A 26,876-nucleotide genomic window follows, 5' to 3' on the forward strand; every position below is an offset into this window, starting at 1 on the left:
CTTGGGGTGATCTTATTAACCCCAACATCCATCGAAAAGAAATAGAACAGCAAGACTAAACAATGCATTACTTTTACAAGTTCTTCCAGTATTTGGGGATATAATAAGTAGAATTGCACAATTATTATTTTTTCAGCTGTAGATAAAGTAAATGGGGAAACTAGAACGTTCAGACTCAGACTACGGTTAGGCACGAATCACAGGACAGATTTTGTCGGAGAAACACGTGTTAGTGAGTGGGAGGAAAAGGGAGTGAATAAAGGCGGCGGGCGAAACTTGGAATCGGAAGACAGCCAAAAGAGGTGGGATAGGAGATAAATGGGCGGGATGAGGGGAAAGAGACTAAAGTATGTGATAAATGGAAAGACAAAGTAAAGAGGGAGAGATGAGAAGGATCGTTAGAGCCGATGAGCACCGGAGGAGAATCAAGGGGGGAGGTAGAGATGGAAGCAAGAGAGAGTGAGCTAAAGAAATGGAAAACGAGAGTATGGAGAGCTGAGAGGAAGATATAAGTGAACGGTCAAAATCTGAGGGAAAGGAATGACAGTACAACAGGGAAATGCGAATTGGAAAAAAAATAAAATTATTTTAAAAGAGAAGAGATCATAATGTGAGAGGACAGCCAAATATATGTTAAAAAGGAACAAGGAATACATAAATAAGAAAATATGTTAAGCCCATATATTTATGCAGAGAAATAGGTAATACTAGAACTGCGATCCTAATTCCATGTCTTTGGGGGGCAGTTTGAGTCCAAGAGAAGAGGTCCCGAGAGGGTCTATCATATTCTTGTAGCGCTCTCCACGGTGCTGAGTTAAGAAAGGACCCCAGTCGGGTTGAGGGCTGCACACCAGCTTAAGCCTCTGAAAATACAGAACACAATTTCAGAAAAAAGAAACATTCACATAATGTTCATTGCAGTAGAATCATTCATTTAAGTGCACAAAACTCAACATTCAAGATGCGGATCCGATCATTGTACCTCTATAAAGCTACCAGGGGCCAGGTGCATCTTAATCACGAACATGATAGGGATCCATATGACAGAGCAGGCCAACATTAACCATCCCATCACCATCGACCAGGCCGGGTATTTGTAGTTTTCATATGTCAAGGGTTCCCATTGATAAAAGCTGAAGCAGAGGATGAACTAGAAAATGAAATAAAATATATATGTTTATGATTTAGAAACTATACAAGTCATCGTAATTATTGTACCTATAATCCAACAAATGTATAGGCAACAGAAACTCCAACTTATAAACATACAAACTGAAGTGAGAAAAGACCATCAGGACCCTCTATGCTCATCCTATTGGGCTTCACATAAGGCAGTAAACTTCTTACCTCAACACCCCCTACCCACAGCGAATGTACTTATACTCCTTCACCATGCCACAGTTCACAGGTAACATCATATATACCAGAGGACAATACAGTAGTAGATCATGTTTATAGATATAAGAAAATATATTAGACTATACATGGAGAGGAGTGTAATAAGTATGAAATGCCTATTTATATTTCAGTGGTGAGGATAACTTCATAAGGTATGTGATGCACTTATTCATCACCTATTCAATTTGCATCAATAAAGAAAAAACAATTGATATTTATATGGCATCTTCCACAACCTTAGAACATTTCAAAGCCAATGAAGTACTTATGAATTGTAGTCACTGTTATAATGTAAGCAAATGCAGCAGTCAATTTGTGCACAGCAAGGTCCCACAAACAGCAATGAGATAAATGACCAGATAAACTGTTTTAGTGATATTGGTTGAGGGATTAATGTTGGTCAGAACACCAGCAGAGCTCCCTTTTTCTTCTTTGATTAGTGCCGTGGGATCTGTTACATCCACCTGAGAGGGCGGGCAAGGCCTTGGTTTAACATCCTGTCTGAAAGATGATACCTCTGACAGTGCAGCGCTCCTCCTCAGTACTGCACTGGAGTATCAGCCTAGATTATGTGCTCAAGGCTCTGGAGTGGAGCTTGAGTGTAAATTAATGATTTTTGTAAACCATTACTTTAATAGGTTTGATGTTTTAAATGTTGAAGGTGGATAATTGCCCTATGATGAGAAGCTACAATGATATCAGGCCATTTATCATGACATCATGAAAATAGTGTCAGCTTAATTATGGATACTGAATGATCAGTTTATGCTCCATTGCTAAAACTCATCCCTTGTGATGTAAATTATATAAAATAGCAGCTGGATGAGGTATGTCAAAAGGTTATAACACAATCTCAGAGTTTGTTACGTCTCAAACCAATTCAGTTTTGCTTTGGTGGTTCATGACATAATTGAAACCTGTTTTGATGATATTGTAGCCTTATGATTCAATATACTCAAGGTCATGTGTCACACTGTTCTGTCTATCTAGGCCCCAAGCCCTGGAATCCTTCCCAAACATCTTCACCTCTCCGCCTCTCTCTCCTCCTTTAAGATGCTGCTTAAAATCTACCTCTTTGACCACGTATCCTAATGTCTGCTTCTTTGGCTCGTTGTCAATTTTTGCCTGATTACACTTCTGTGAAGCACCTTGGGACATTTTACTACGTTAAAGGCGCTATATAAATGCAAGTTGTTGTTGTAGAAATGTTATATCCTTGTAAATTGAAAAAGGAAGCATGATAATAGAAGATAACATTAAAGATCTAAAAGGAGAATATGTGGAGTACTAAATACTGAAAAATAAAATTAAATTGCCCAGCATCTGACATGTTACTTATTCCATCACTAAAGTATGGACCAATAACCCTAACCTGAAGTGTAACATGCTTGGGAGGAACAGGTGATTTTGGGCCTATGTTTCCCAAAGTTCTCCACCACTGGGGTTTTCCTGACATCGTTTCTGGGTTTGCTGTAGACTAATTGATAAGGATTGATTGCTATGATTAGTCGACAACTCCATCATCATTTTATCATGCAACAACCAGGATGGTAGAAGATAAATTAGATGGACCTTGGTCTTTTTTGTCTAGTAATTACTATGTCCCTATATATTATAGACTTGTATCCACTATACAGAGGGTGCAACATAGCTGCAGTTATTTCTCAGTGTCTAGTATTAACATTGGCTAATGAAACACATAGCAGTATTAGAAGATAAGATACATACTGTAAGAATTGTAGGGGTGACAAAGGCCCAGCAAATTCTCCAGAAATACCTAGGCTGAAATCCAATCATCATCTCGATATCTTCACAAAATCGGTTCAATCCTGTTAGCACAAAAATACAATATTAACTGACGTTCTTTGGGGGGGGGTGGTCGAGGGGGGTTAAAGTAATTTTTAGTCATTACTTTTTCATGTATTCCCACCTCTCTGAACTGCTCTCTGCTTAGCAGGAGGATAACGTAACGAGGGGACAGCTTTAGCTGGAAACAAAAATTGTCCACCTGTATAAAATTCAAACAACTTACATGCATTCAAATAGGAAAGCTACACTGCCCACTTTGGGTTGCTGCAAAATAGTTGCAGCTTCAAAGCAGTGCAAAACTTCAGTATAACTGCAGTCAAACTGGAGTCAATCTTGGATTTGGTGTCAGGTACAAGACCACTTCCAAGAAGCAGTGTCACATAATTTCATCGTTGTTCTTGCTGCAACATAATTCCAACCAGTTTAAAGGCAACTTTTGAAGCTCTAGAACTGAGGTCTAAAAAAAAAACCAAGCAGTCCACTGGAGTGCAATTATGTTTTTAAATGTCATAAAAGAGCTGATTAGACAGTTTGTTCATTTATATTATTTTTAAAAATTCACAGGTCAATGAGCAGAGTTCTGTGTGTGCATTTAAGTACGGATCAGCAAAGCCCGACTTCCCTCTGTCAGTGTAACTTGGTGCTGTTCCTTTTCAATGCTTCTATAGGCAAGTGCTGGTATATGCAGTATAACTGGAACATAAGCCTGCTGTATCTATAGGTGTGTGACTGCACTTATTACATTTCTAATATAGAGAATGGAGGATATTGCTCCATGTGTGGTGTCTTACTAGCTTTATTTCACTAGTGTGAAAAACTCATAATTCATTGTGTTGCAGTTGTGAGTTCTTTCTCAGGGGTTAAATAAATTCAGCAGCAGACCAATATCTATCGATTAAACATTTGTTTAAAACGTGTGAAAAGCAAGATTCTTATGTTTTCAATGACAAGACTAGTGGTCGGTTCTTACACTGCTAATATGATAACTTTAGATTCCTGATTCAGAGCTGCAAATATGATTATTTCTCTCTTCATCTTTCAGAAGCTTGTCCTGGATTGAGCTCTAATTCTGTACATTTTTCAATGCCTTTTGAAGAGTTGCTCAATGCTATTATACTCTGAGATATAAATATCTTGATCATGGTGCAGTTGCTTTCACAATGATAGTGGTCCATGCAGAGAGTGCAGTAATACTGATTGGGATTTTCACATATATGTAAATTCATTTTTATTTTTGCTATCAGTGATCGGGTCTGTAAAAATAACTCGTGCACATAATATAGGGTGAAGTTATTATAGACTGTAAAAACCTATTTAAATATCTAGGCTTTTGGTTGTAAATGTCAGTTTATTACAGATTCATTGGGCCAGAAATCGCTCCTGAAATAATGGAGGAGCCCAACAGCGCTCTCAGTTTTTAGTGGTGAATTGAAGGAGCAAGTTCCTGCATTTGCATATGAGCAGCAAAACGTGGAAATCGTGAACTTGCTCCCAGTGGTTCGCCAGCGATATGACAGCTTTGAATTAAAGGGACATCGCACGCTGCAATCAGACAAAACATTCAAAAAGTGCAAACTTGTTTATCTGCCCAGCTGGAAAGTAACTAAATATGCCACCAAACAGGTTCGCTAAAAAATACCAGGTCTAAACTAAGTTTTAAAAGTGCGGTTAGTCTTGATGATTGCCAAACAACTAAAAATTAACTTTTAAAAATGTGGAGTCTCATATTACTCCTTATTTTAATAGTTTTTGGTCATTAAAAAATTAAAAATTAAAAAATTAAAACATTTTTTTTTACTTTTCCCTTCTGTCTCTTAAATTTAATTCAATTATTTCTTTGGCCTTTTATAAAAAAAATTAAAGTTTTTATTTACATTGATATCCAGAATACTAACTTTAAATGAATGAAGTCTGCTTGCCTGCTTGAGCAATGCAGCCTGAACCTGTGGGCGTGTCTTGTCCTCACAGACGCTTCCAGCCGTGCGACAACTCACGCTGCTCAGAGGCTGGTTGATAGCGCACATTTCGTTTAAAATTCATATTCAAGCAATTGGACGTCACAAAGCCACCAGTAAGTATTTTTGTTAATTAAATTCGCAGGAGCTGCGGTGAGCATTGTCTCTCCGCTTGGAGCGATTTCTGGCCCATCATAATTTCCCTGTTCTCCAGTTTTTGCTGTTCAGGATAGATGTTTGCAGAAACAGCGCCATCCTGTGGTGGACAGCGGCATGTCTTATTGACTTACAATGTTGAATAAACAGGCATTGTAAGCTAATACAGTTTCTGCTAGAAATGATAGGGGGTACTTTAACCTCGCTCACCCCCCCCCCCCCCAACACACACACACAGGGCGTAAATGGTGTGGACAGACGGGAGGGGGGATGCTGGTTAAGATGGCGGAAGGGATTGCGCCACATTCCTGATGTCATAAGAACATAAGAAATGGGAGCAGGAGTAGGCCATATGGCCCATCGAGCCTGCTCTGCCGTTCAATCAAATCATGGCTGATCTTCAACCTCAACCTCAACTCCACCTTCCTGCCCGATCCCCATATCCCTTGGTTTCCCTAGCGTCCAAAAATCTATCTATCTCAGCCTTGAATATAGTCAATGACTCAGCATCCACAGCCCACTGGGGTAGAGAATTCCAAAGATTCACAACCCTCTGCGTGAAGAAATTCCTCCTTATCTCAGTCTTAAATGGCCGACCCCATATCCTGCGACTATGCCCCCTAATTCTAGACTCTCTAGCCAGGGGAAACAATCTCTCAGTATCTACCTTATTAAGCCCCCTCATAATCTTATATGTTTCAATGAGAACACCTCTCGTTCTTCTAAACTCCAGAGAATATAGGCCCATTCTACTCAACCTCTCTTCATAGGACAACCCTCTCATCCCAGGAATTAATCCAATGAACATTCGATGTACCGCCTCCAAGGCAAGTATATCCTTCCTTAGATAAGGAGACCAAAACTATACGCAGTACTCCAGGTGAGATCTCACTAAAGCCCTGTACAACTGTTATAAGACTTCCTTATTCTTGTACTCCAACCCCCTTGCAATAAAAGCCAACATGCCATTTGCTTTCCTCATTGCTTGCTGTACCTGCATACTAACTTTTTGTGTTTCTTGTATGAGGACATCCAAGTCTCTCTGAATGCCAACATTTAATAGTTTCTCACCATATAAACAATATTCTGTTTTTCTATTTTTCCTACCAAAGTGAATAACCTCACATTTCCCCACATTATATTCTATTTGCCACCTTCTTGCCCACTCATTTAATCTGTCCATATCCCTTTGCAGACTCTTGGTGTCCTCCTCACAGCTTGTTTTGCTGCCTAGCTTTTTATCATCAGCAAACTTGGATACATTACACTCGGTCCCTCCATCTAACTCATTAATATAGATTGTAAATAGCTAAGACCCAAGCACCGATCCTTGCGGCACCCCACTATTTACAGCCTGCCAACCTGAGACTGACCCGTTTATCCCTACACTCTGTTTTCTGTCCTTTAGCCAATCCTCTATCCATACTAATATATTACCCCCAAACCCATGAGCCCTTACCTTGTGTAACAACCTTTTATGTGGCACCTTATCGAATGTCTTTTGAAAATCCAAATATACTACATCCACTGGTTCCCCTTTGTCTACCCTGCCAATTACATCCTCAAAAAACACAAATAAATTTGTCAAACACGATTTCCTTTTCATAAAACTATATTGACTCTGCCTAATCATATTATGATTTTCCAAGTGTTTTGTTACCACTTCCTTAATAATGGATTCCAGCATTTTCCCGACAACTGATGTCAGGCTAACTGGCCTGTAGTTCCCTCTTTTCTCTCTCCTTTCCTTCTTGAATAGCGGGGTAACATTTGCAACTTTCCAGTCCACTGGGACTATTACAGAATCTAGAAAATTTTGGAAGACCATAACCAATACATCCACTATCTCTGCAGCCACCGCTTTTAGAACCCTAGGATGTAGGCCATCAGGTCCAGGGGATTTGTTGGCTTTTAGTCCCATTAGTTTGTCCAGTACTTTTTCTCGAGTGATATTAATTGTTTTAAGTTCCTCACTATTTTTGGTATGCTTTTTGTGTCTTCGACTGTGAAGACAGATACAAAATATTTGTTTAACGCATCTGCCATTTCCTGATTCCCCATTATAATTTTTCCTGTCTCAGCCTCTAAGGGACCAACATTTACTTTTGCTGCACTCTTCCTTTTTACATATTTGTAGAAGCTCTTACAATCCGTTTTTATATTTCTTGCTAGTTTACTTTCATATTCTATTTTCTCCCTCTTTATCAATTTTTTGGTCATCCTTTGTTGATTTCTAAAACTCTCCCAATCCCCAGGCTTATTACTCTTCTTGGCAACATTATAAGTCTCTTCTTTCAATCTAATACTCTCTTTAGCTTCTTTAGTTAGCCACGGGTGGATCACTTTTCCCGTGGAGTTTTTGTTTCTCAATGGAATGTATATTTGTTGAGAATATTGAAATATTTCTTTAACTGTTTGCCATTGCTTTTCAACTGTCAAACCCTTTAATTTAATTTCCCAATCTACCTTTGACAACTCATCCCTCATACCCATGTAATTGGCTTTATTTAAGTTTAAGACTCTAGTTTCTGACTTAAGTACGTTGCTTTCAAGCTCAATGTGAAATTCTATCATATTATGATCACTCTTCCCCAAAGGTTCTTTTACTGTGAGATTACTAATTAACCCTATCTCATTACATAATACAAGATCTAAAATAGCCTGTTCCCTGGTGGTTCCATGATGTATTGCTCTAGGAAACCATCTCGAATACATTCCATGAACTCATCTTCCAAGCTGCATTTGCCAATTTGATTTGCCCAGTCTATATGCAGATTAAAGTCCCCCATGATGACTGCATTTCCTTTGTTACAATCTCCTATTATTTCATGATTAATACTCTGTCCAATGGTATTAGGGGGCCTATAAACTACTCCCACCAGTCTTCCAAGCTGCATTTGCCAATTTGATTTGCCCAGTCTATATGCAGATTAAAGTCCCCCATGATGACTGCATTTCCTTTGTTACAATCTCCTATTATTTCATGATTAATACTGCCCCTTGTTATTTCTAATTTCCACCCATACTGATTCTACTTCCTGATCTTCTGAGCCAAGATCCTTTCTCACCACTGTCGTTATGTCATCCTTTATTATTAGGGCTACACCCCCTCCTTTTCCATTCTGCCTGTCTTTTCTAAATGTCATGTACCCTGGAATATTTAGTTCCCAACCGTGGTCATTTTGCAACCATGTTTCTGTAAAGGCTATTTGGTCAAACCCATTTATCTCTATTTGTGCAATTAATTCATCTATCTTGTTACGAATGCTCCCTGCATTCAGATAAAGAGCCTTTAATTTTGACTTTTTACCTTTTTTTCCTGCTTTGACCTTACTTGTTGTTGAATTATTATTGGTAAACGTTCTATTCCTTCCTGCCACACTCTGCTTATCTTTACCCAAGTCACTACACTGTTCTATTGTCTTAACTTTTCTCATTAGGTTTCTAAATTTCCCCTCACCTGACCCCTCCCCCCCACCCCCCTTTTAGTTTAAAACCCTGTCTATAGCCCTAGTTATTCAAGTCACCAGGACGCTGGTCCCAGCCCATCCTGTAGGAACAGCTCCCTCTTTCCCAGCACTGGTGCCAGTGCTCCATGAATCAAAAACCCTTCCTGCCACACGACTCTTTGAGCCATGCACTTAACTCTCTGATCTGTTTGTCCCTATCCCAATTTGCGCAATGTTCAGGTAGTAAGCCAGAGATTATTACCTTTGAAGTTCTGCATATTAATTTAGTCCTTAGCTCCTCAAACTAACTGTCTCAGCAGAACCTCATTCTTAGTTCTACCCATGTCGTTGGTTGCTACATGGACCACGACAACTGGATCCTCCCCCTCATGCTCCAAGTTCTTTTCCAGCCGCTCCCCCAACCATTTGAATTAGCTCTAGAGGAGCGGAGCCTAATTTAAATTGGAAAGTCTCATCCTGATGATTTCATTGGAATGCATTTTAAACGTGCGCCCAACAAAGGACTGCACGATCTCCAACCCATCAGCAAAAGCTGGCGGTAACCAGAGTCCTTTCCACAGGAGGTGCACACAAATTGAACCTTTTTTTAATATTTAAACGTTCTTTGTAGGCCAGCAGGGACAGGAGTGCTCTTCAGGCATACCTTGGGCCTGGCCTGCCTCAGGCTTCACTTCCCCACCTCCCCACCCCAAACCCGTCCTCAGTCATGGACATTCCCATTTCCTCCCCATTCCTTACTTATTTTGCCAAGGACCATTTCCATGAGCCCCAGCAGAGACCTCTTTTCCTCACAAATTTTGATTCTCGCCTGCCGGCGGTGACATCTTTCCCACCAGCTTTGAGCGGGGGTCAGTGTCGAAAAATGGTAATGAGGCCCGGGTGCTAGAAGGTTTTCTGCCCGTCTCAGCCCCCGCACTCCTGATTCCCACCCAGAGTTAAAATTGAGGCTTATATATTATAATATTCTCTGTTTATGCACTTCCACCTTACTTTATTTAAATCACAACAACATGTTAACATGGCATATATTTTTAACACTAATATAATGGTAAACAGATAAGAAAGACATTTCATTTAGTGCCTTTCATGTCTTCAGGATGTTGCAGAGCGCTTCACAGTCAATTAATTACTTTTGAAGTGTAGTCACTGTTGTTATGTAGGCAAACACAGCACCAAGTTGCACACAGTGAAACCCCACAAACAGCAAATGGGATAAATGACCAGTTATCTATTTTGGTGGTGTAGTAATAAAATAACTGTTGACCAGCACCACATGCCTGCTTATCTTCACACACGGCCATGCAATCTTTTATGTCCACCTAAACAGGTCTTCAGTTTAATGTCTTATCTAACAATGCAACTCTTCTTCAATACTGCACTGAAGTATCAGCCCAGATTATGTGATCAAGTCCTAAAGTGGGGCTTGAACACAAGTCCTTCTGGCTCAGAGGTAAGGGTGTTACCACCGAGCCAAGCTGACACTTACAGAAACATCTTCTCAGCTACAGCTCAGAGCATAAGATATGCGGTGTGATTATTCACCACAACCATTAAATTATGCAAAACATGATTCCAGCAATCAGCTGTCAAAAGGCAAAACTGCTTTGTCTGAGACAGAGGATTATGTGAAAGTGTGTGGGTTGGTTTATTATAATTATAATGTTAAACAGGAAAGCAGACATTATCTGGGGCCATGTGTCATTAGTTGGCTTTTTAATGTAGATTTCTCCCATAATAGGACGGAAAAGTTATCAAAGTAACTAATTAGCTAGCACGGGATATGCCACTCATGCTGGCAAAAGGAAAAACTCTGAGTAAAGAGATGAATCGACTTACTTTGCATTATGTTATGGAATTATGCTCAATTCAATTATCCTTGTGTCAACAGATTTATACAAATATTGTTATGGATGTCACAAAATATTGATTCAATATACTTAATGGTTTTGCAGGAACCGCACCAACTAAAAATAAAACTCAATTAAATAGATTGGTCTTACCGTATATATATGAAACTCCAACTAGTTCAAATATTGCAATGATGACAAGGGAATAGGAGGCTGCATATGTGTCTACCAGCTGCAGCATGTAGATCCCACTCTAATATTACAAAATAAATCAGTAAACATTTTGGATTGTGCAAATGTTTAACTACAGTGCTAAAATTAATCTATGCAAGTTTTTGTAAACATCCATCATTTCAGTCTCAAAAATAATCACTTTAAAACAACTGCGGTAAAATGAAGGGGGTGGAGAGGGCAGGGAACAAGGTTAAACCACAATGCACATGCAAATATACCGTCCTTTGGAATAAAGGAATAACATGAGACGGGTCAGAACAAGACGCACTAGCCTCAGTTCCCTTGTACAGTACGTACACAAGTACACAGCTCCTTTTTGCTCCTAGCTCTGCAGATGCTTTTCCTTGTTTCTTTCATTTAATTTCAGACAGTGCAATATGAAAGCAGCTTTTGATCATGATAACAACTGATCCTTGAGCCTACTGAAAGCAAACATTTGGGATTTTCATCCATCATAGCATTTACTATCCATTCCTAAATTTCAGTGAATATCAGAACTGGAGACTAGGGTTAGATTTTTCATGCAATTGCTAATCATTTGACTTACTAGATCTTTAGGTCCCTCAGATAAGAGCATGTTATCTCTGAGTCCTAAAGCCTTTTAACCATAGGAAGGAGGGCTGAAAGTTTCAGCATCCACCCCCAAGACTGTTTGTATTCATCCTCAGAACGTCTTCAGTCAGCTTAAAAATAATCAGTAATCAATCGAACTATACAGATATGTTTGAATCCTGAACAATATAAGGAAAGCAGTGCTGTGGTTGCCAATGTATAGTGACACTGTAACCAGAACAATTCTTCCCTATAGTTCTTAGAACATAAGAAAGTCTGTAGAGAAAAAAGGCCACTTTACCCATCAAGCCTTTCCCTCATGAACAAATGTCAACTGTTGTATCATATTCATTGGACAAGGGAATACAGAGAAACGATTCACTGTCGTTATAATCCGACATTCTTCACAGACAGGCAATAAGGGCCTTGAATTTCCTTGCTATTTTCACCATGGTTACACTGTTAGTATGGTAAAAAAGGTGGAGAAAATTTGCATTTTAATGCATTTGGGTGCATTTACACCATTATTGTGCTGAATGCAAGTTTTCTCAATCTTTTTAACAGTACAACCCTTACACCCCTCGAAGCCCTTCACGGGGTAATTTGCACGGGGTAATGTACTCGTCAAATACATGGAAACTCATTGCGTTTATGCAGCTCCTGCACCCAGTGTAAAGTTACACCCGAAAAAAAACAGTCCAACAGCTCAGACAAGTATAAGTGAGGAGTTGCTGAGCAGAAGAGTGCACCAACTTCATTTACTGATTACAGGCTTCTGACAAGCTTTTTTAAACCTGTTCCTTCAGATTTTTTTTAAAATCACTGACACCTACACTTCATTTTACTCCCAGGACATCCAACTCATCTGTGATGCAAACCAGGTCGCGTCCTCACTTGTCTCTGCAAGGGACATCAAAGGGTAGATTCTGCAGGATGTCTTCATCAATTGATTGACTGCCATGGCAGCATCTCCACCTTAGCTCCTTCAATACACTGGAAGGATTTTGAACTTTTCAATATAGATTTTTGATACCAGTTTTAATGAAACTAAAAGGATGGGCTAGAAACCCTGAATTGCTTAAAGAGCAGAATTTGGTTAAAAGTATTAACAACAAAGGATAGAACACAGAACTGTTCAACTTGACTGCTCAAGACAGCATTCTGGGGCGCTTGACCAAGTTCGAAAGGTATTATTATTGCTTCAGACTGTTGAAGGCTAATTGAGACGATGTACTTTTGCGGAGATAAGGGGCCTGTATGTCTTAAAGATAAGACAGCTGCCGAGCTAAGCCTTGAAAGTCTGTGAGAATCTGTTGTAAACAGATTGTAGCATTAGCCTATTTGAATCATGGGAAAGACAGAGAGGAAAACTACCAGCGGCTTGTTTGCCAGCATGAATGGTACAAAAGCAGCCATTCTAAAGTGAAAGGAAGAGGCAGTCCATGAGACAGACCAGAAAAAGATCAAGAAGGACAGTGATGAAGAATTAACCCCTCAGTCTCCCCAACCAGAAGTCTTTGACCATCCTGAGCTTTGAGTTGCATGACTGACTAAGGATGTAAGCACCTCTATCTGCAAAACTGTTGCGTTTTAATGTTAATAAAACCAATTGCTATAAAAGTTTAAAGCCTTGGTTGATCTTACTTCTGGATTACCCTAAAGGGTAAAGAGAGAGTTCAAAAAAAAATCCTTATACCAGATGACACCAAAACACAACTCTCTGGCCCAGCAGCACTTTGCCTGGAACCCCCACCTTTGTGAAGAAGCCCAAACCTACTGAATGGTCTGTTTCCTGACTTACTGTAACGTTCACAACCAACAAATCACGAGACAAGCGCCCAGTGTGATTCAAAGTGAAAATGTCTTTTATTGCAAGCTAAGGGGGTGAAGGTTATGTGTGAAGATAAGGCTGTCAGTTCAGGAGTGTGTGGCAATTGTGATGGGAGAAGAGAAGTGAGAGATGTGAGTGGATGTTAGTATGGAGGAATGTGTTTTGGGCATCTGCAAGGCAGTTGGTGTGCGTTAGGAGAGATGTAGGAGCCCTTACCCAGAGTGTAGTGTTGCTTCCAGAGGGTGAAGAGTGTGGTGGTGCCCAGAGTGGGCAGGGAGGAAAGGGAGATGGGGATGACATGCTAGCCTTCCCTGCCCTCGCAAAATGTTCTCATTTCGTTTGTGCTCAAAAGCAACAAATGGAGGAATTTCTAGCTGTGGTGTAAACAATATTATTTGCTTAAATTGGAACAATACCTTACCTGGGTTACCATTGGAATGCCCATGAAAAAGAAAACCACACAGCAGGCTAATGTGAACAGTGGCTTCTTAGGCCGCAGGTATCCAGGGAATTCATCCACTACTGAAGTCACAATGGTCTCAATGGTTGCAAACTTGGATTTAAGTGGGAAAAAAAAGATATGTTATAAATATACATTTAATTGTAAAATGCTGACCTTTACTGTTATTCACTTTTGAATTTTTTCTTCCTGGTTGGAGCTATTCAAATCTACCAATGCGCCTGTACTCATAAAAGTAAACATTTAAAGACAACACCCTCTTTAGACCATAATCTTAGACGGTGACATTTTTAATGTTTGAAGTAAAGCTACATGAAAGTGTGAGGTAGATTTTCAATTTCAGATTGAAATTAGTGGAAATGAAAATCGGGCAGTTGCTGTAACGGGTGGCTGATCTGCCACCCCAGGTTTACGCCCAAGTGGCATGTTGAAAATCTACCCCAGTCTTTTTGTGATATATTTTCCTACATTACAACAGTGACTACAACACTTCAAAAGTACTTCATTGGCTGTAAAGCGCTTTGGGACATCTCGAGGTCATGAAAGGTGCGAAATAAATGCAAGTCACTTTTTCCTTCTTTATATATGCAGTTCAAACTCAACTTTTGTGGTGAGGGCAACATAGAGCTGGAACAAAAAGACACAAAATGCTGGGAACACTTCTGCAGGTCAGGCAGCCTCCGTGGAGAGAAGAGAGTTGTTGAAATTCAGATGTGTGGACCCTTTGTCCAAACAGGAAGATATTACTGATGAGTAGTTGAACGCTGCCTGAGCTGCTGAGTGCTTCCGGCATTTTCTGGTTTTTGTTTCCAATTTCCAGCATCCGTGGCATTTTGCTTTTGATTAACATTGAACTGTGATTATAAATGTGCTAACTCCCCTTCAAACCTTCGATACACATCAGAAACTATCAACCTCCTCCATGTGAGAAGGGCCTGAACCCGATCTGAAGATTACATTTTTACTGAGAGTGCTGCCCGTCAATTGAATGGTTTGTTGTCTTAAAGGTGAATTTTCTGAGTCGCTATACAAAACCTCAGTTATCAGAAAAAAATGTGTTGCTAAGGTGCTTTTATTTCCCTTGACTGGAGGAGAGACACAAAGAAGATTGTAGATTTTGGAGGAATTTGCAGTTGTTGACAACATGACAATATTTTGAGTTTTTTCTTATACTGTATCATTCTAATTTAATGAGATATAGAGCTTATAAATATTGGTTTGGAGCAAAACTTTTAACTATTCTGGATGTCATGATGTAAAACCTTTTGACTTTAAACATTCACAAAGCAGGCAAAACTCAACAATAGGCAACCTGGCTGTGTTTTATGTGCTCTCTTCAAGTTAGTAATTCAATTTGGCTATCGGGAGGAACAGATGGTATCAGTACATGAATTCTACATTCAAACTCAACACTATTAGCTTTCTGTAATGTAACTGTCACCTTCTAGGAAACCTTCAAAAATTATTCAATTTCTCCCACCTCTCACGCCAACAGTGACGAATGATGGGATAGGTCTTCGTGAGCAGTTGCACATCGTCCAAGGGGTTAATCTTCATGTGTAGGCTATTGATGCATGGGGCATCACAGCCAGCCAGATCCTAACGTCTATACACACACACACATTGTAACAGGAATCAGTTGATAGTGATTTAGGAGTGGGAGCTACAAGATTCTTTATCCCCTCCAGCTCAAGTGCATTGACAGCATCAGAATAAGGGCGATGCTGACAAGGCCACGTTTATTGCTATTTCTACTGCCCTTTTCCTTGAGCCGCTGTAGTGGCTTGCTAGGCCGCTAGGGCATTAAGAGTTAATCATATATTGTGGACTGGAATCATATGTAGGCCGGGGGTGACAGAAAAACATTTGTGAGCCCATAGATTACCAGATCTATTGAATTCAATTTCATAACTTGCAATGGTGGGATTTGAACTCACAACCTCTGGGTTGCTAGTCCAGTACCATAACCATAACAATACAGTATCCATTCAAACTCAGAGACAGGATTAAGCTTCCTGGTCTGTAAGGCACAGGACCACACAATATGTTGCACTTACTCACTGAGCACGACAAAGAGGTTTTTCCAAACTATAATATATCTACATAATTGGAAGTCTTGCCCATAGAATGCATTCTTTGCATTAAATCTGAAAGTATAGTTTCAGTAATGCCATACCTCAAAACTGTAGCACATCAGGGCACCCAAAGCATCACACAGTGCAAACAATCTGTGACAGCTCAACAACAACAACAATAACAACAACTTGCATTTATATAGCGCCTTTAACTTCGTAAAATGTCCCAAGGCGCTGCACAGGAGCGATTATCAAACAAAATTTGACACCGAGCCACATAAGGAGATATTAGGACAGGTGACCAAAAGCTTGATCAAAGAGGTAGATTTTAAGGAGCATCTTAAAGGAGGAGAGAGAGAGAGGCAGAGAGGTTTAGGAAGGGAATTGAGAGCTTACGGCCTAGGCAGCTGAAGGCACGGCCGCCAATGCTGGAGCGAAGAAAATCGTGGATGCACAAGAGGCCAAAATTGGAGGAGTGCAGAGATCTCAGAGGTTTGTAGGGCTGGAAGAGGTTACAGAGATAGGGAGGGGCCAGGCCATGAAGGGATTTGAAAACAAGGATGAAAATTTTAAAATCAAGGTATTACTGGACTGGGAGCCAATGTAGGTCAGTGAGCACAGGGGTTATGGGTGAACAGGACTTGATGCGAGTTAGGATATAGGCAGCAGAGTTTGGGATGAGCTCAAGTTTATAGAGGGTGCAAGGTGGGAGGCCGGCCAGGAGAGCATTGGAATAGTCGATTCTAGAGGTAATGAAGGTGGAGATGAGGGTTTCAGCAGAAAATGAGCTGAGGCAGGGGTGGAGATGGGCGATGTTATGGAGGTGGAAGTAGACTGCCTTGGTGATGGAGAGGATATAGGGTCAGAAGCTCAGTTCAGCCAACTTATCTGATGTTGGATTGACTCAACGTGAACAATTAAATTGCAAGTAGCAAGTAGAACCAATGAGGAATGCGAGTAACCAACAGAAAACCGAGTAATCAAAACCCTCTATTTTTTCAACACTATTTTTAATAACCACTAAGCACCACAAAACCAAACAATCAACTTTCTCAAATTATTTCTTCACACTGTTTCCAGCCACTATTTTCCTTTTTCACTTTGGTGAGTAAGTGCATATAAAACAGAATAACATTTGGTCCACAACAAAAACTTTAAAAATTCTGAAAAACAATCAACAAAATTATCCATAAAATTGCTTATTTAATGTTATAAACAGCTGCAATAAGTTCTCCACACATTGGCCTGCCCTTTTGTCTGGAGCCTGGGGCTTGAGTTGAAATTTCACCTGGGGGTTTGGATGCTGAGGTTTCCAGCTGCCGTGGACAAATTCTGTATGCGTGAGAGAGATGCATCATGTGAATTGTAATTGTCGCCCTGCTGCTGTTGAACTACAATACCCTGAGTGCACCGTTACAACCCAAGTGACACACTCATCGGGTAGGAAAGTATCAGCAGCTCTACTTGCTGTGGATAAGTTCTGTATGTATGTGTATGAATATATATATGTGCACACGAGGAAGGGAGATATGTATCATCGGAGTTGTAGTTTTCACAGTGCTCCTGTGGTACTACAATACATGGAGTGCACTGTGACAATCAAGCAGAAAATTTACAAACCGCCACCGTGAAGTGTGAATGGTGCGGGAAAAAACTCCAAAACTAAAAAAAATTTAATTTCTTTCCCTCTACGCTGTCGAGTAAAAATTCTGAGCTGGCTGCGTGTGTGGGATAATGTTTTTTGGCATCATTGAGGGTGGCTGATGTTTACACCAGAGCCAGAAGGGAATGGTTATGAAGCTTTGATACTGACTTCCGATACTCCCTCATGGATATTGCCCTCTGGCTCTGACTGGAGTCAGTCAGTCAGCCAGACCTGGACCAAAACAATTGCCCATCTGTTCCAATACTGGTCACTGAAGACCAGACACTGGAGAAACCATCCCTGGACAGTGCTACACCAACAACATCTCCAGTAAGAACCAAAGAACCACCATAATTATTTGGTTATTCTTGCTCCTCCCTCTCCAAAGCCTTGCTTATTTTTCTTAGTTATTTATATGTTTTTAAAAGATATTGGGGATCATCTGAGCTTAACCCCCCTGGCAGGAAGTGAACAAGTTTGGATCGGAAACTCATTTTACACCCTGCCCGATTTTACACTCGATTTGCGAGGTGTAAAGCAAGTTTTCGACCTGAACCTGTGTGCTTCCTGCCAGGCAGGTTAGGTTAAAATTGCTCCTATTTTGTCTCCTACAAACGTCTGCACATCCACTGTGCAGTATCTCCTTCTATGGTTCGGTGTCAATTTTTGTCTGATTACGCTCCTGTGAAGGGCCTTGAGATGTTTTCCTACTTTAAAGGCATTATATAAATGCAAGTTGTTGTTGTGATAGGACGAGAATAACAGTTACTTGCACCTGAAACAAATTTTGTAAATTTTGGTAGTTAAAGAGCGTTATAACCAGTAAATCTGCGAGGCATGTACCTTTCAGTATCAGTAGTTATGTAATATCAGTGGTTATATAATATTTTTACCTCAACTCAGTCATGTGATGTATTCCTTCAGTAAGCTTGCTGAATTGCAATAATGGGTGAGCCATCATCACATTTAGGGAGTACACATCAAAACCACATTCCAGGTCCTAGTATGTCCCATCAGCAATGTTACAGATTTCTAATGGTGATAAGGCCACAAGTACCTCAAATTGCCCAGAATGTGACATTAATTAGCAATTTACCAGGATATTAAATGTGCTTTTCATTTACTTTTTGATTTGAAGAATTAGATTACTATTAGTGTGATATATTATCATATTAATTAAATTAAAATATATTGATTATATTAAATTATATTATATATATTTATTATATTATATTAGTTATAGTTCCATATTAATACAACCGGTGGTGCAATGAGTCAAAACAATGCCCCTTCATCTCTATGGTCTGAATTTAAATGTAATCCAAAAGCTGAGATCAAAAGGGTGAATTAGCTGATTCTGCACTCTCAGCAACGGCTTGCGTTCGAAGGGAGCACAAGTCAGAGAATAGTTGCCTGTCTCCAATTCACACTCCCTTCAAACATGGCTCCTCACTGGGACTGTTGCATTGATAAATTTATTCCAAAGTCTCTTATCTGTAAGTTTGAGTGGTGTGAGGTGAGATTCTAGTGGTTATAACACTGTACCACAAATTGCCGAGAATTTGGCATTAACTGGAAATTTAATTCAGAAAGGCCACAAGAATGGTTGGTGAGCGAAATGGAAGTGTGACAGGGATGCATGAGAGAGTGTTTTTCTGCGGTTGGTGGTTTAGGCACTCTGTTAACAGGGTACAGAATAGTTTACCCCACAGTTAGCCCATGTTTCCATGACCTGGGTATTAAGATTGAGTATCAGAAGTGGAAAAGATATTCCAACCCCCAGTGCTGTAATGATGCCTTTCATCTTGCGATGTATGAGCACAAAATAAATCACCCCAAAATGCAAATTAATCAGTAAAGAGGAAAAAAATAGAACAGAGATAACCATGAGATCTGTGAGCAGGGTGCTAGTGCATGTGGATGATGCTGTCTTCACTTAACACCTGACCCGAGACTCCGAAAGGACAAAATAACAATTCATGCACATCTTGGGTAAACAAAATGACTGCAGGTCAGTCATAGGTGGGCTGTGACTTACCATCGTGTCCAGTCCGAGTGTAAGAAGCATCAAAAAGAAAATGATAGCCCAGAACGGAGATAAAGGAAGCCTGGTTAAAGCCTCTGGATACACAACAAATGCAATACCTGGACCTAAAACACACAAAGAATTGCACTTGTAAAATATAACCTCGGCAACAAATGATGAACGGGACTTTCTACCACTGCCACCTTGCCCTGACTGGGGCATATCACCACTAGGGCTAGGACTTCTGTCTTCCGTTAAGATGCCCTTATGACCTTGGGCACATTTCTGGTCCAAAGGTCATTAACGTACAAGATGTGGGCTCCCAAGCATCTCCACCTGGGAATCATGCCTGTTTGGGGGAGGACCCGAAGTTTTCAACCAGTTCAAGCTTAAAAGAAAACATTTGATATGTGAAACAAATTAGAAATGAAAGAAGAAAACTGAATTTGATTTAAATGTGATTAAATGCTCAGAGGCGATCAGACTCAGCAGTCAGTGAAAGCACAAACTGTTTCAGGCTGCCCTCATGTGGTATTTTACTCACAGTGCTGTATTTTATTTCACAAAATAAACCCAAATATTTAATACCTTAGAGGTTGGAAAATAAAATTCGACTAAGAACTTGATCTTTCCATGACACCTGTGCATGGCTGCGTTCTGAGGGCACTTTCGCAGGACTTTGCTTATCTTTTTGGCACGAAGGATGCCTCCACTGACATCTGAAGGCTGGCAGCCTTTAATGTTTTTATGTGTGTGTGTGTGTGTGTGTGTGTGTGTGTATTACAAATGTGGACATAGGGTGAGTGTGCTGTTCTGTGTGTGGATATTGTGTGTGTGGATGTTGGGGGTGTGTGTGGATGTGTGTGTGTGTGTGTTTCCTTTTATTCATTCATGGGATGTGGGTGTCGCTGGCAAGGCCGGCATTTATTGCCCATCCCTAATTGCCCTTGAGAAGGTGGTGGTGAGCCGCCTTCTTGAACCGCTGCAGTCCGTGTGGTGAAGGTTCTCCCACAGTGCTGTTAGGTAGGAACTTCCAGGATTTTGACACAGCGATGATGCAGGAATGGCGATATATTTCCAAGTCAGGATGGTGTGTGACATGGAGGGGAACGTGCAGGTGGTGGTGTTCCCAAGTGCCTGCTACCCTTGTTCTTCCAGTTGGTAGAGGTCACGGGTTTGGGAGGTGCTGTCGAAGAAACCTTGGCAAGTTGGTGCAGTGCATCCTGTGGATGGTACTCACTGCAGCCACTGTGCGCCGGTGGTGAAGGGAGTGAATGTTTAGGGTGGTGGATGGGGTGCCAATCAAGCGGGCTCATTTATCCTGGATGGTGTCAAGCTTCATGAGTATTTTGAGAACTGCACTCATCCAGGCAAGTGGCGAGTATTCCATCACACTCCTGACTTGTGCCTTGACGATGGTGGAAAGGCGTTGGGGAATCAGGAGGTGAGTCATTTGCCGCAGAATAACCAGCCTCTGATCTGCTCTTGTAGCCACAATATTTATGTGGGTGGTCCAGTTAAGTTTCTGGTCAATGGTGACCCCCAGTATGTTGATGGTGGGGATTTGGCGATGGTAATGCCGTTTGTGTGCATTTTCTGTGGGTGTTGTGTGTGTGTGGATGTTGGGGGTGTGTGTTGATGTTTAGGGTGTGTGGATGTTGGGGGTGTGTGTGGATGTTGGGGGTGCGTGTTGATGTTGGGGGTGTGTGTGGATGTTGGGGGTGTGTGTGGATGTTGGGGGTGTGTGTGGATGTTGGGGGTGTGTGTGATGTTGGGGGTGTGTGTTGATGTTGAGGGTGTGTGTTGATGTTGGGGTGTGTGTTGATGTTGGGGGTGTGTGTTGATGTTGGGGTGTGTGTTGATGTTGGGGGTGTGTGTTGATGTTGGGGGTGTGTGTTGATGTTGAGGGTGTGTGTTGATGTTGAGGGTGTGTGTGATGTTGGGGTGTGTGTTGATGTTGAGGGTGTGTGTTGATGTTGGGGGTGTGTGTTGATGTTGGGGGTGTGTGTTGATGTTAGGGGTGTGTGTTGATGTTGAGGGTGTGTGTGGATGTTGGGGGTGTGTGTGGATGTTGGGGGTGTGTGTTGATGTTGAGGGTGTGTGTTGATGTTGAGGGTGTGTAGATGTTGGGGGTGTGTTGATGTTGGGGGTGTGTGTTGATGTTGGGTGTGTGTTGATGTTGGGGGTGTGTGTGTTGATGTGAGGGTGTGTGTGGATGTTGGGGGTGTGTGTGGATGTTGGGGGTGTGTGTTGATGTTGAGGGTGTGTGTGTTGATGTTGGGTGTGTGTGTTGATGTTGGGGGTGTGTGTTGATGTTGGGGGTGTGTGTTGATGTTGGGTGTGTGTTGATGTTGGGTGTGTGTGTTGATGTTGAGGGTGTGTGTTGATGTTGGGGGTGTGTTGATGTTGGGTGTGTGTGTTGATGTTGAGGGTGTGTGTTGATGTTGAGGTGTGTGTTGATGTTGAGGGTGTGTGTTGATGTTGGGGGTGTGTTGATGTTGGGTGTGTGTGTTGATGTTGGGTGTGTGTTGATGTTGGGGGTGTGTGTGGATGTTGAGGGTGTGTGTTGATGTTGAGGGTGTGTGTTGATGTTGGGGGTGTGTGTTGATGTTGGGGGTGTGTGTTGATGTTGGGGGTGTGTGTTGATGTTGGGTGTGTGTTGATGTTGAGGGTGTGTGTGGATGTTGGGGGTGTGTGTGATGTTGGGGTGTGTGTGGATGTTGGGGGTGTGTGTGGATGTTGGGGGTGTGTGTGGATGTTGGGTGTGTGTGTGGATGTTGGGTGTGTGTTGATGTTGAGGGTGTGTGTGGATGTTGGGGGTGTGTGTTGATGTTGAGGGTGTGTGTTGATGTTGGGGGTGTGTGTTGATGTTGGGGGTGTGTGTTGATGTTAGGGGTGTGTGTTGATGTTGGGGGTGTGTGTTGATGTTGAGGGTGTGTGTTGATGTTGAGGGTGTGTGTTGATGTTGGGTGTGTGTGTGTTGATGTTGAGGGTGTGTGTTGATGTTGGGGGTGTGTTGATGTTGGGTGTGTGTGTTGATGTTGGGGGTGTGTGTTGATGTTGGGGGTGTGTTGATGTTGGGTGTGTGTGTTGATGTTGAGGGTGTGTGTTGATGTTGAGGGTGTGTGTTGATGTTGGGTGTGTGTGTTGATGTTGGGTGTGTGTGTTGATGTTGGGTGTGTGTGTTGATGTTGAGGGTGTGTGTGGATGTTGGGGGTGTGTGTTGATGTTGGGTGTGTGTGTTGATGTTGGGTGTGTGTGTTGATGTTGAGGGTGTGTGTGGATGTTGAGGGTGTGTGTTGATGTTGGGTGTGTGTGTTGAAGTTGAGGTGTGTGTTGATGTTGAGGGTGTGTGTTGATGTTGGGGGTGTGTGTTGATGTTGAGGGTGTGTGTTGATGTTGGGTGTGTGTTGATGTTGGGTGTGTGTGTTGATGTTGGGGGTGTGTTGATGTTGGGTGTGTGTGTTGATGTTGAGGGTGTGTGTTGATGTTGAGGGTGTGTGTTGATGTTGGGTGTGTGTTGATGTTGGGTGTGTGTGTTGATGTTGAGGGTGTGTGTTGATGTTGGGTGTGTGTGTGATGTTGGGGGTGTGTTGATGTTGGGGGTGTGTGTTGATGTTGGGTGTGTGTTGATGTTGGGTGTGTGTGTTGATGTTGAGGGTGTGTGTTGATGTTGAGGGTGTGTGTGGATGTTGGGTGTGTGTGTTGATGTTGGGGGTGTGTTGATGTTGGGGTGTGTGTTGATGTTGGGTGTGTGTTGATGTTGGGTGTGTGTGTTGATGTTGAGGGTGTGTGTTGATGTTGAGGGTGTGTGTGGATGTTGGGGGTGTGTGTTGATGTTGGGGGTGTGTGTTGATGTTGAGGGTGTGTGTTGATGTAGGGGGTGTGTGTTGATGTTGGGGGTGTGTGTGGATGTTGGGTGTGTGTGTTGATGTTGAGGGTGTGTGTTGATGTTGGGGGTGTGTGTTGATGTTGAGGGTGTGTGTGGATGTTGAGGGTGTGTGTTGATGTTGGGGGTGTGTGTGGATGTTGGGTGTGTGTGTTGATGTTGAGGGTGTGTGTTGATGTTGAGGGTGTGTGTGGATGTTGAGGGTGTGTGTTGATGTTGAGGGTGTGTGTTGATGTTGGGGGTGTGTGTTGATGTTGAGGGTGTGTGTTGATGTTGGGGGTGTGTGTGGATGTTGAGGGTGTGTGTTGATGTTGGGGGTTTGTGTTGATGTTGGGGGTTTGTGTTGATGTTGGGGGTTTGTGTTGATGTTGAGGGTGTGTGTGTATGTTGAGGGTGTGTGTTGATGTTGGGGTTTGTATTGATGTTGAGGGTGTGTGTGTATGTTGAGGGTGTGTGTTGATGTTGGGGGTTTGTGTTGATGTTGAGGTGTGTGTTGATGTTGGGGGTGTGTGTGTATGTTGGGGTGTGTGTGGATGTTGAGGGTGTGTGTTGATGTTGGGGGTGTGTGTTGATGTTGGGGTGTGTGTTGATGTTGGGGTGTGTGTTGATGTTGGGGGTGTGTGTTGATGTTGGGGTGTGTGTGTATGTTGAGGGTGTGTGTTGATGTTGGGGTTTGTGTTGATGTTGAGGGTGTGTGTTGATGTTGGGGGTGTGTGTGTATGTTGGGGGTGTGTGTGGATGTTGAGGGTGTGTGTGGATGTTGGGGTGTGTGTTGATGTTGGGGGTGTGTGTTGATGTGGGGGTGTGTGTTGATGTTGGGGGTGTGTGTTGATGTTGGGGGTGTGTGTTGATGTTGGGGGTGTGTGTGGATGTTGGGGGTGTGTGTTGATGTTGGGGGTGTGTGTTGATGTTGGGGGTGTGTGTGGATGTTGAGGGTGTGTGTTGATGTTGGGGGTGTGTGTGGATGTTGAGGGTGTGTGTTGATGTTGGGGGTGTGTGTTGATGTTGGGGGTGTGTGTTGATGTTGGGGTGTGTGTGGATGTTGAGGGTGTGTGTTGATGTTGGGGTGTGTGTGGATGTGAGGGTGTGTGTTGATGTTGGGGGTGTGTGTTGATGTTGGGGGTGTGTGTTGATGTTGGGGTGTGTGTTGATGTTGAGGGTGTGTGTGGATGTTGGGTGTGTGTGTTGATGTTGGGGGTGTGTGTTGATGTTGGGGTGTGTGTTGATGTTGGGGGTGTGTGTTGATGTTGAGGGTGTGTGTTGATGTTGGGGGTGTGTGTGGATGTTGAGGGTGTGTGTTGATGTTGGGGGTGTGTGTTGATGTTGGGGGTGTGTGTTGATGTTGGGGGTGTGTGTTGATGTTGAGGGTGTGTGTTGATGTTGGGGGTGTGTTGATGTTGGGGTGTGTGTGGATGTTGAGGGTGTGTGTTGATGTTGGGGGTGTGTTGATGTTGGGGGTGTGTGTTGATGTTGAGGGTGTGTGTTGATGTTGGGGGTGTGTTGATGTTGGGGGTGTGTGTTGATGTTGAGGGTGTGTGTTGATGTTGGGGGGGTGTGTTGATGTTGGGTGTGTGTGTGTTGATGTTGAGGGTGTGTGTTGATGTTGGGGGTGTGTTGATGTTGGGTGTGTGTGTGGATGTTGGGTGTGTGTTGATGTGAGGGTGTGTGTGATGTTGGGGTGTGTGTTGATGTTGAGGGTGTGTGTTGATGTTGGGGTGTGTGTTGATGTTGGGGGTGTGTTGATGTTAGGGTGTGTGTTGATGTTGGGGGTGTGATGTTGATGTTGAGGGTGTGTTGATGTTGAGGGTGTGTGTTGATGTTGGGTGTGTGTGTTGATGTTGAGGGTGTGTGTTGATGTTGGGGGTGTGTTGATGTTGGGTGTGTGTGTTGATGTTGAGGGGTGTGTGTTGATGTTGGGGGTGTGTTGATGTTGGGTGTGTGTGTTGATGTTGGGGTGTGTGTTGATGTTGAGGGTGTGTGTTGATGTTGGGGGTGTGTGTTGATGTTGGGGTGTGTGTTGATGTTGGGTGTGTGTGTTGATGTTGAGGGTGTGTGTGGATGTTGGGGGTGTGTGTGATGTTGGGTGTGTGTGTTGATGTTGGGGTGTGTGTTGATGTTGAGGGTGTGTGTTGATGTTGAGGGTGTGTGTTGATGTTGGGTGTGTGTGTTGAAGTTGAGGGTGTGTGTTGATGTTGGGGTGTGTGTTGATGTTGGGGGTGTGTGTTGATGTTGAGGGTGTGTGTTGATGTTGGGGTGTGTGTTGATGTTGGGTGTGTGTGTTGATGTTGGGGTGTGTGTTGATGTTGGGTGTGTGTGTTGATGTTGAGGGTGTGTGTTGATGTTGAGGGGTGTGTGTTGATGTTGGGGTGTGTGTTGATGTTGGGGTGTGTGTTGATGTTGCGGTGAGTGTTGATGATGTTGGGGTGTGTGTAGTAGATGTTGGGGTGTGTTGATGTTGGGGTGTGTGTTGATGTTGGGTGTGTGTTGATGTTGGGTGTGTGTGTTGATGTTGAGGGTGTTGTTGATGTTGAGGGTGTGTGTGGATGTTGGGTGTGTGTGTTGATGTTGGGGGTGTGTTGATGTTGGGGTGTGTGTTGATGTTGGGTGTGTGTTGATGTTGGGTGTGTGTGTTGATGTTGAGGGTGTGTGTTGATGTTGAGGGTGTGTGTGGATGTTGGGGGTGTGTGTTGATGTTGGGGGTGTGTGTTGATGTTGAGGGTGTGTGTTGATGTAGGGGGTGTGTGTTGATGTTGGGGTGTGTGTGGATGTTGGGTGTGTGTGTTGATGTTGAGGGTGTGTGTTGATGTTGGGGTGTGTGTTGATGTTGAGGGTGTGTGTGGATGTTGAGGGTGTGTGTTGATGTTGGGGGTGTGTGTGGATGTTGGGTGTGTGTGTTGATGTTGAGGGTGTGTGTTGATGTGGGTGTGTGTTGATGTTGAGGGTGTGTGTTGATGTTGAGGGTGTGTGTTGATGTTGGGGGTGTGTGTTGATGTTGGGGTGTGTGTTGATGTTGAGGGTGTGTGTTGATGTTGAGGGTGTGTGTGTTGATGTTGGGGTTTGTGTTGATTGTTGGGGTTGTGAGTTGATGTTGGTGGGTTTGTGTTGATGTTGAGGGTGTGTGTGTATGTTGAGGGTGTGTGTTGATGTTGAGGGTTTGTATTGATGTTGAGGGTGTGTGTGTATGTTGAGGGTGTGTGTTGATGTTGGGGGTTTGTGTTGATGTTGAGGGTGTGTGTTGATGTTGGGGGTGTGTGTGTATGTTGGAGGGTGTGTGTGGATGTTGAGGGTGTGTGTTGATGTTGGGGGTGTGTGTTGATGTTGGGGGTGTGTGTTGATGTTGGGGGTGTGTGTTGATGTTGGGGTGTGTGTTGATGTTGGGGGTGTGTGTGTATGTTGAGGGTGTGTGTTGATGTTGGGGGTTTGTGTTGATGTTGAGGGTGTGTGTTGATGTTGGGGTGTGTGTGTATGTTGGGGTGTGTGTGGATGTTGAGGGTGTGTGTGGATGTTGGGGTGTGTGTTGATGTTGGGG

The 26,876-nt window shown here is 42.6% G+C and overlaps 1 protein-coding gene across 1 annotated transcript in view; it reads right to left on the reverse strand.

Annotated features, from left to right (window-relative positions):
- Positions 1-677: 677 nt before the first annotated feature.
- The window catches only part of slc6a5 (solute carrier family 6 member 5), an 85,420-nt gene continuing 59,221 nt past the window's right edge, over positions 678-26,876 (reverse strand). The window contains exons 8-13 of the mRNA XM_067993538.1: positions 19,471-19,583; positions 13,674-13,805; positions 10,789-10,888; positions 3,127-3,227; positions 983-1,150; positions 678-863 (exon numbers count right to left, since the gene is read on the reverse strand). Coding sequence (XP_067849639.1) covers positions 708-863; positions 983-1,150; positions 3,127-3,227; positions 10,789-10,888; positions 13,674-13,805; positions 19,471-19,583 — 770 coding nt within the window. The 3' untranslated portion in view covers positions 678-707. The remainder of the gene's footprint in view (positions 864-982; positions 1,151-3,126; positions 3,228-10,788; positions 10,889-13,673; positions 13,806-19,470; positions 19,584-26,876) is intronic.

This window comes from Heptranchias perlo, chromosome 12, assembly GCF_035084215.1.
Source record: "Heptranchias perlo isolate sHepPer1 chromosome 12, sHepPer1.hap1, whole genome shotgun sequence".
Classification (NCBI taxonomy): domain Eukaryota; kingdom Metazoa; phylum Chordata; class Chondrichthyes; order Hexanchiformes; family Hexanchidae; genus Heptranchias; species Heptranchias perlo.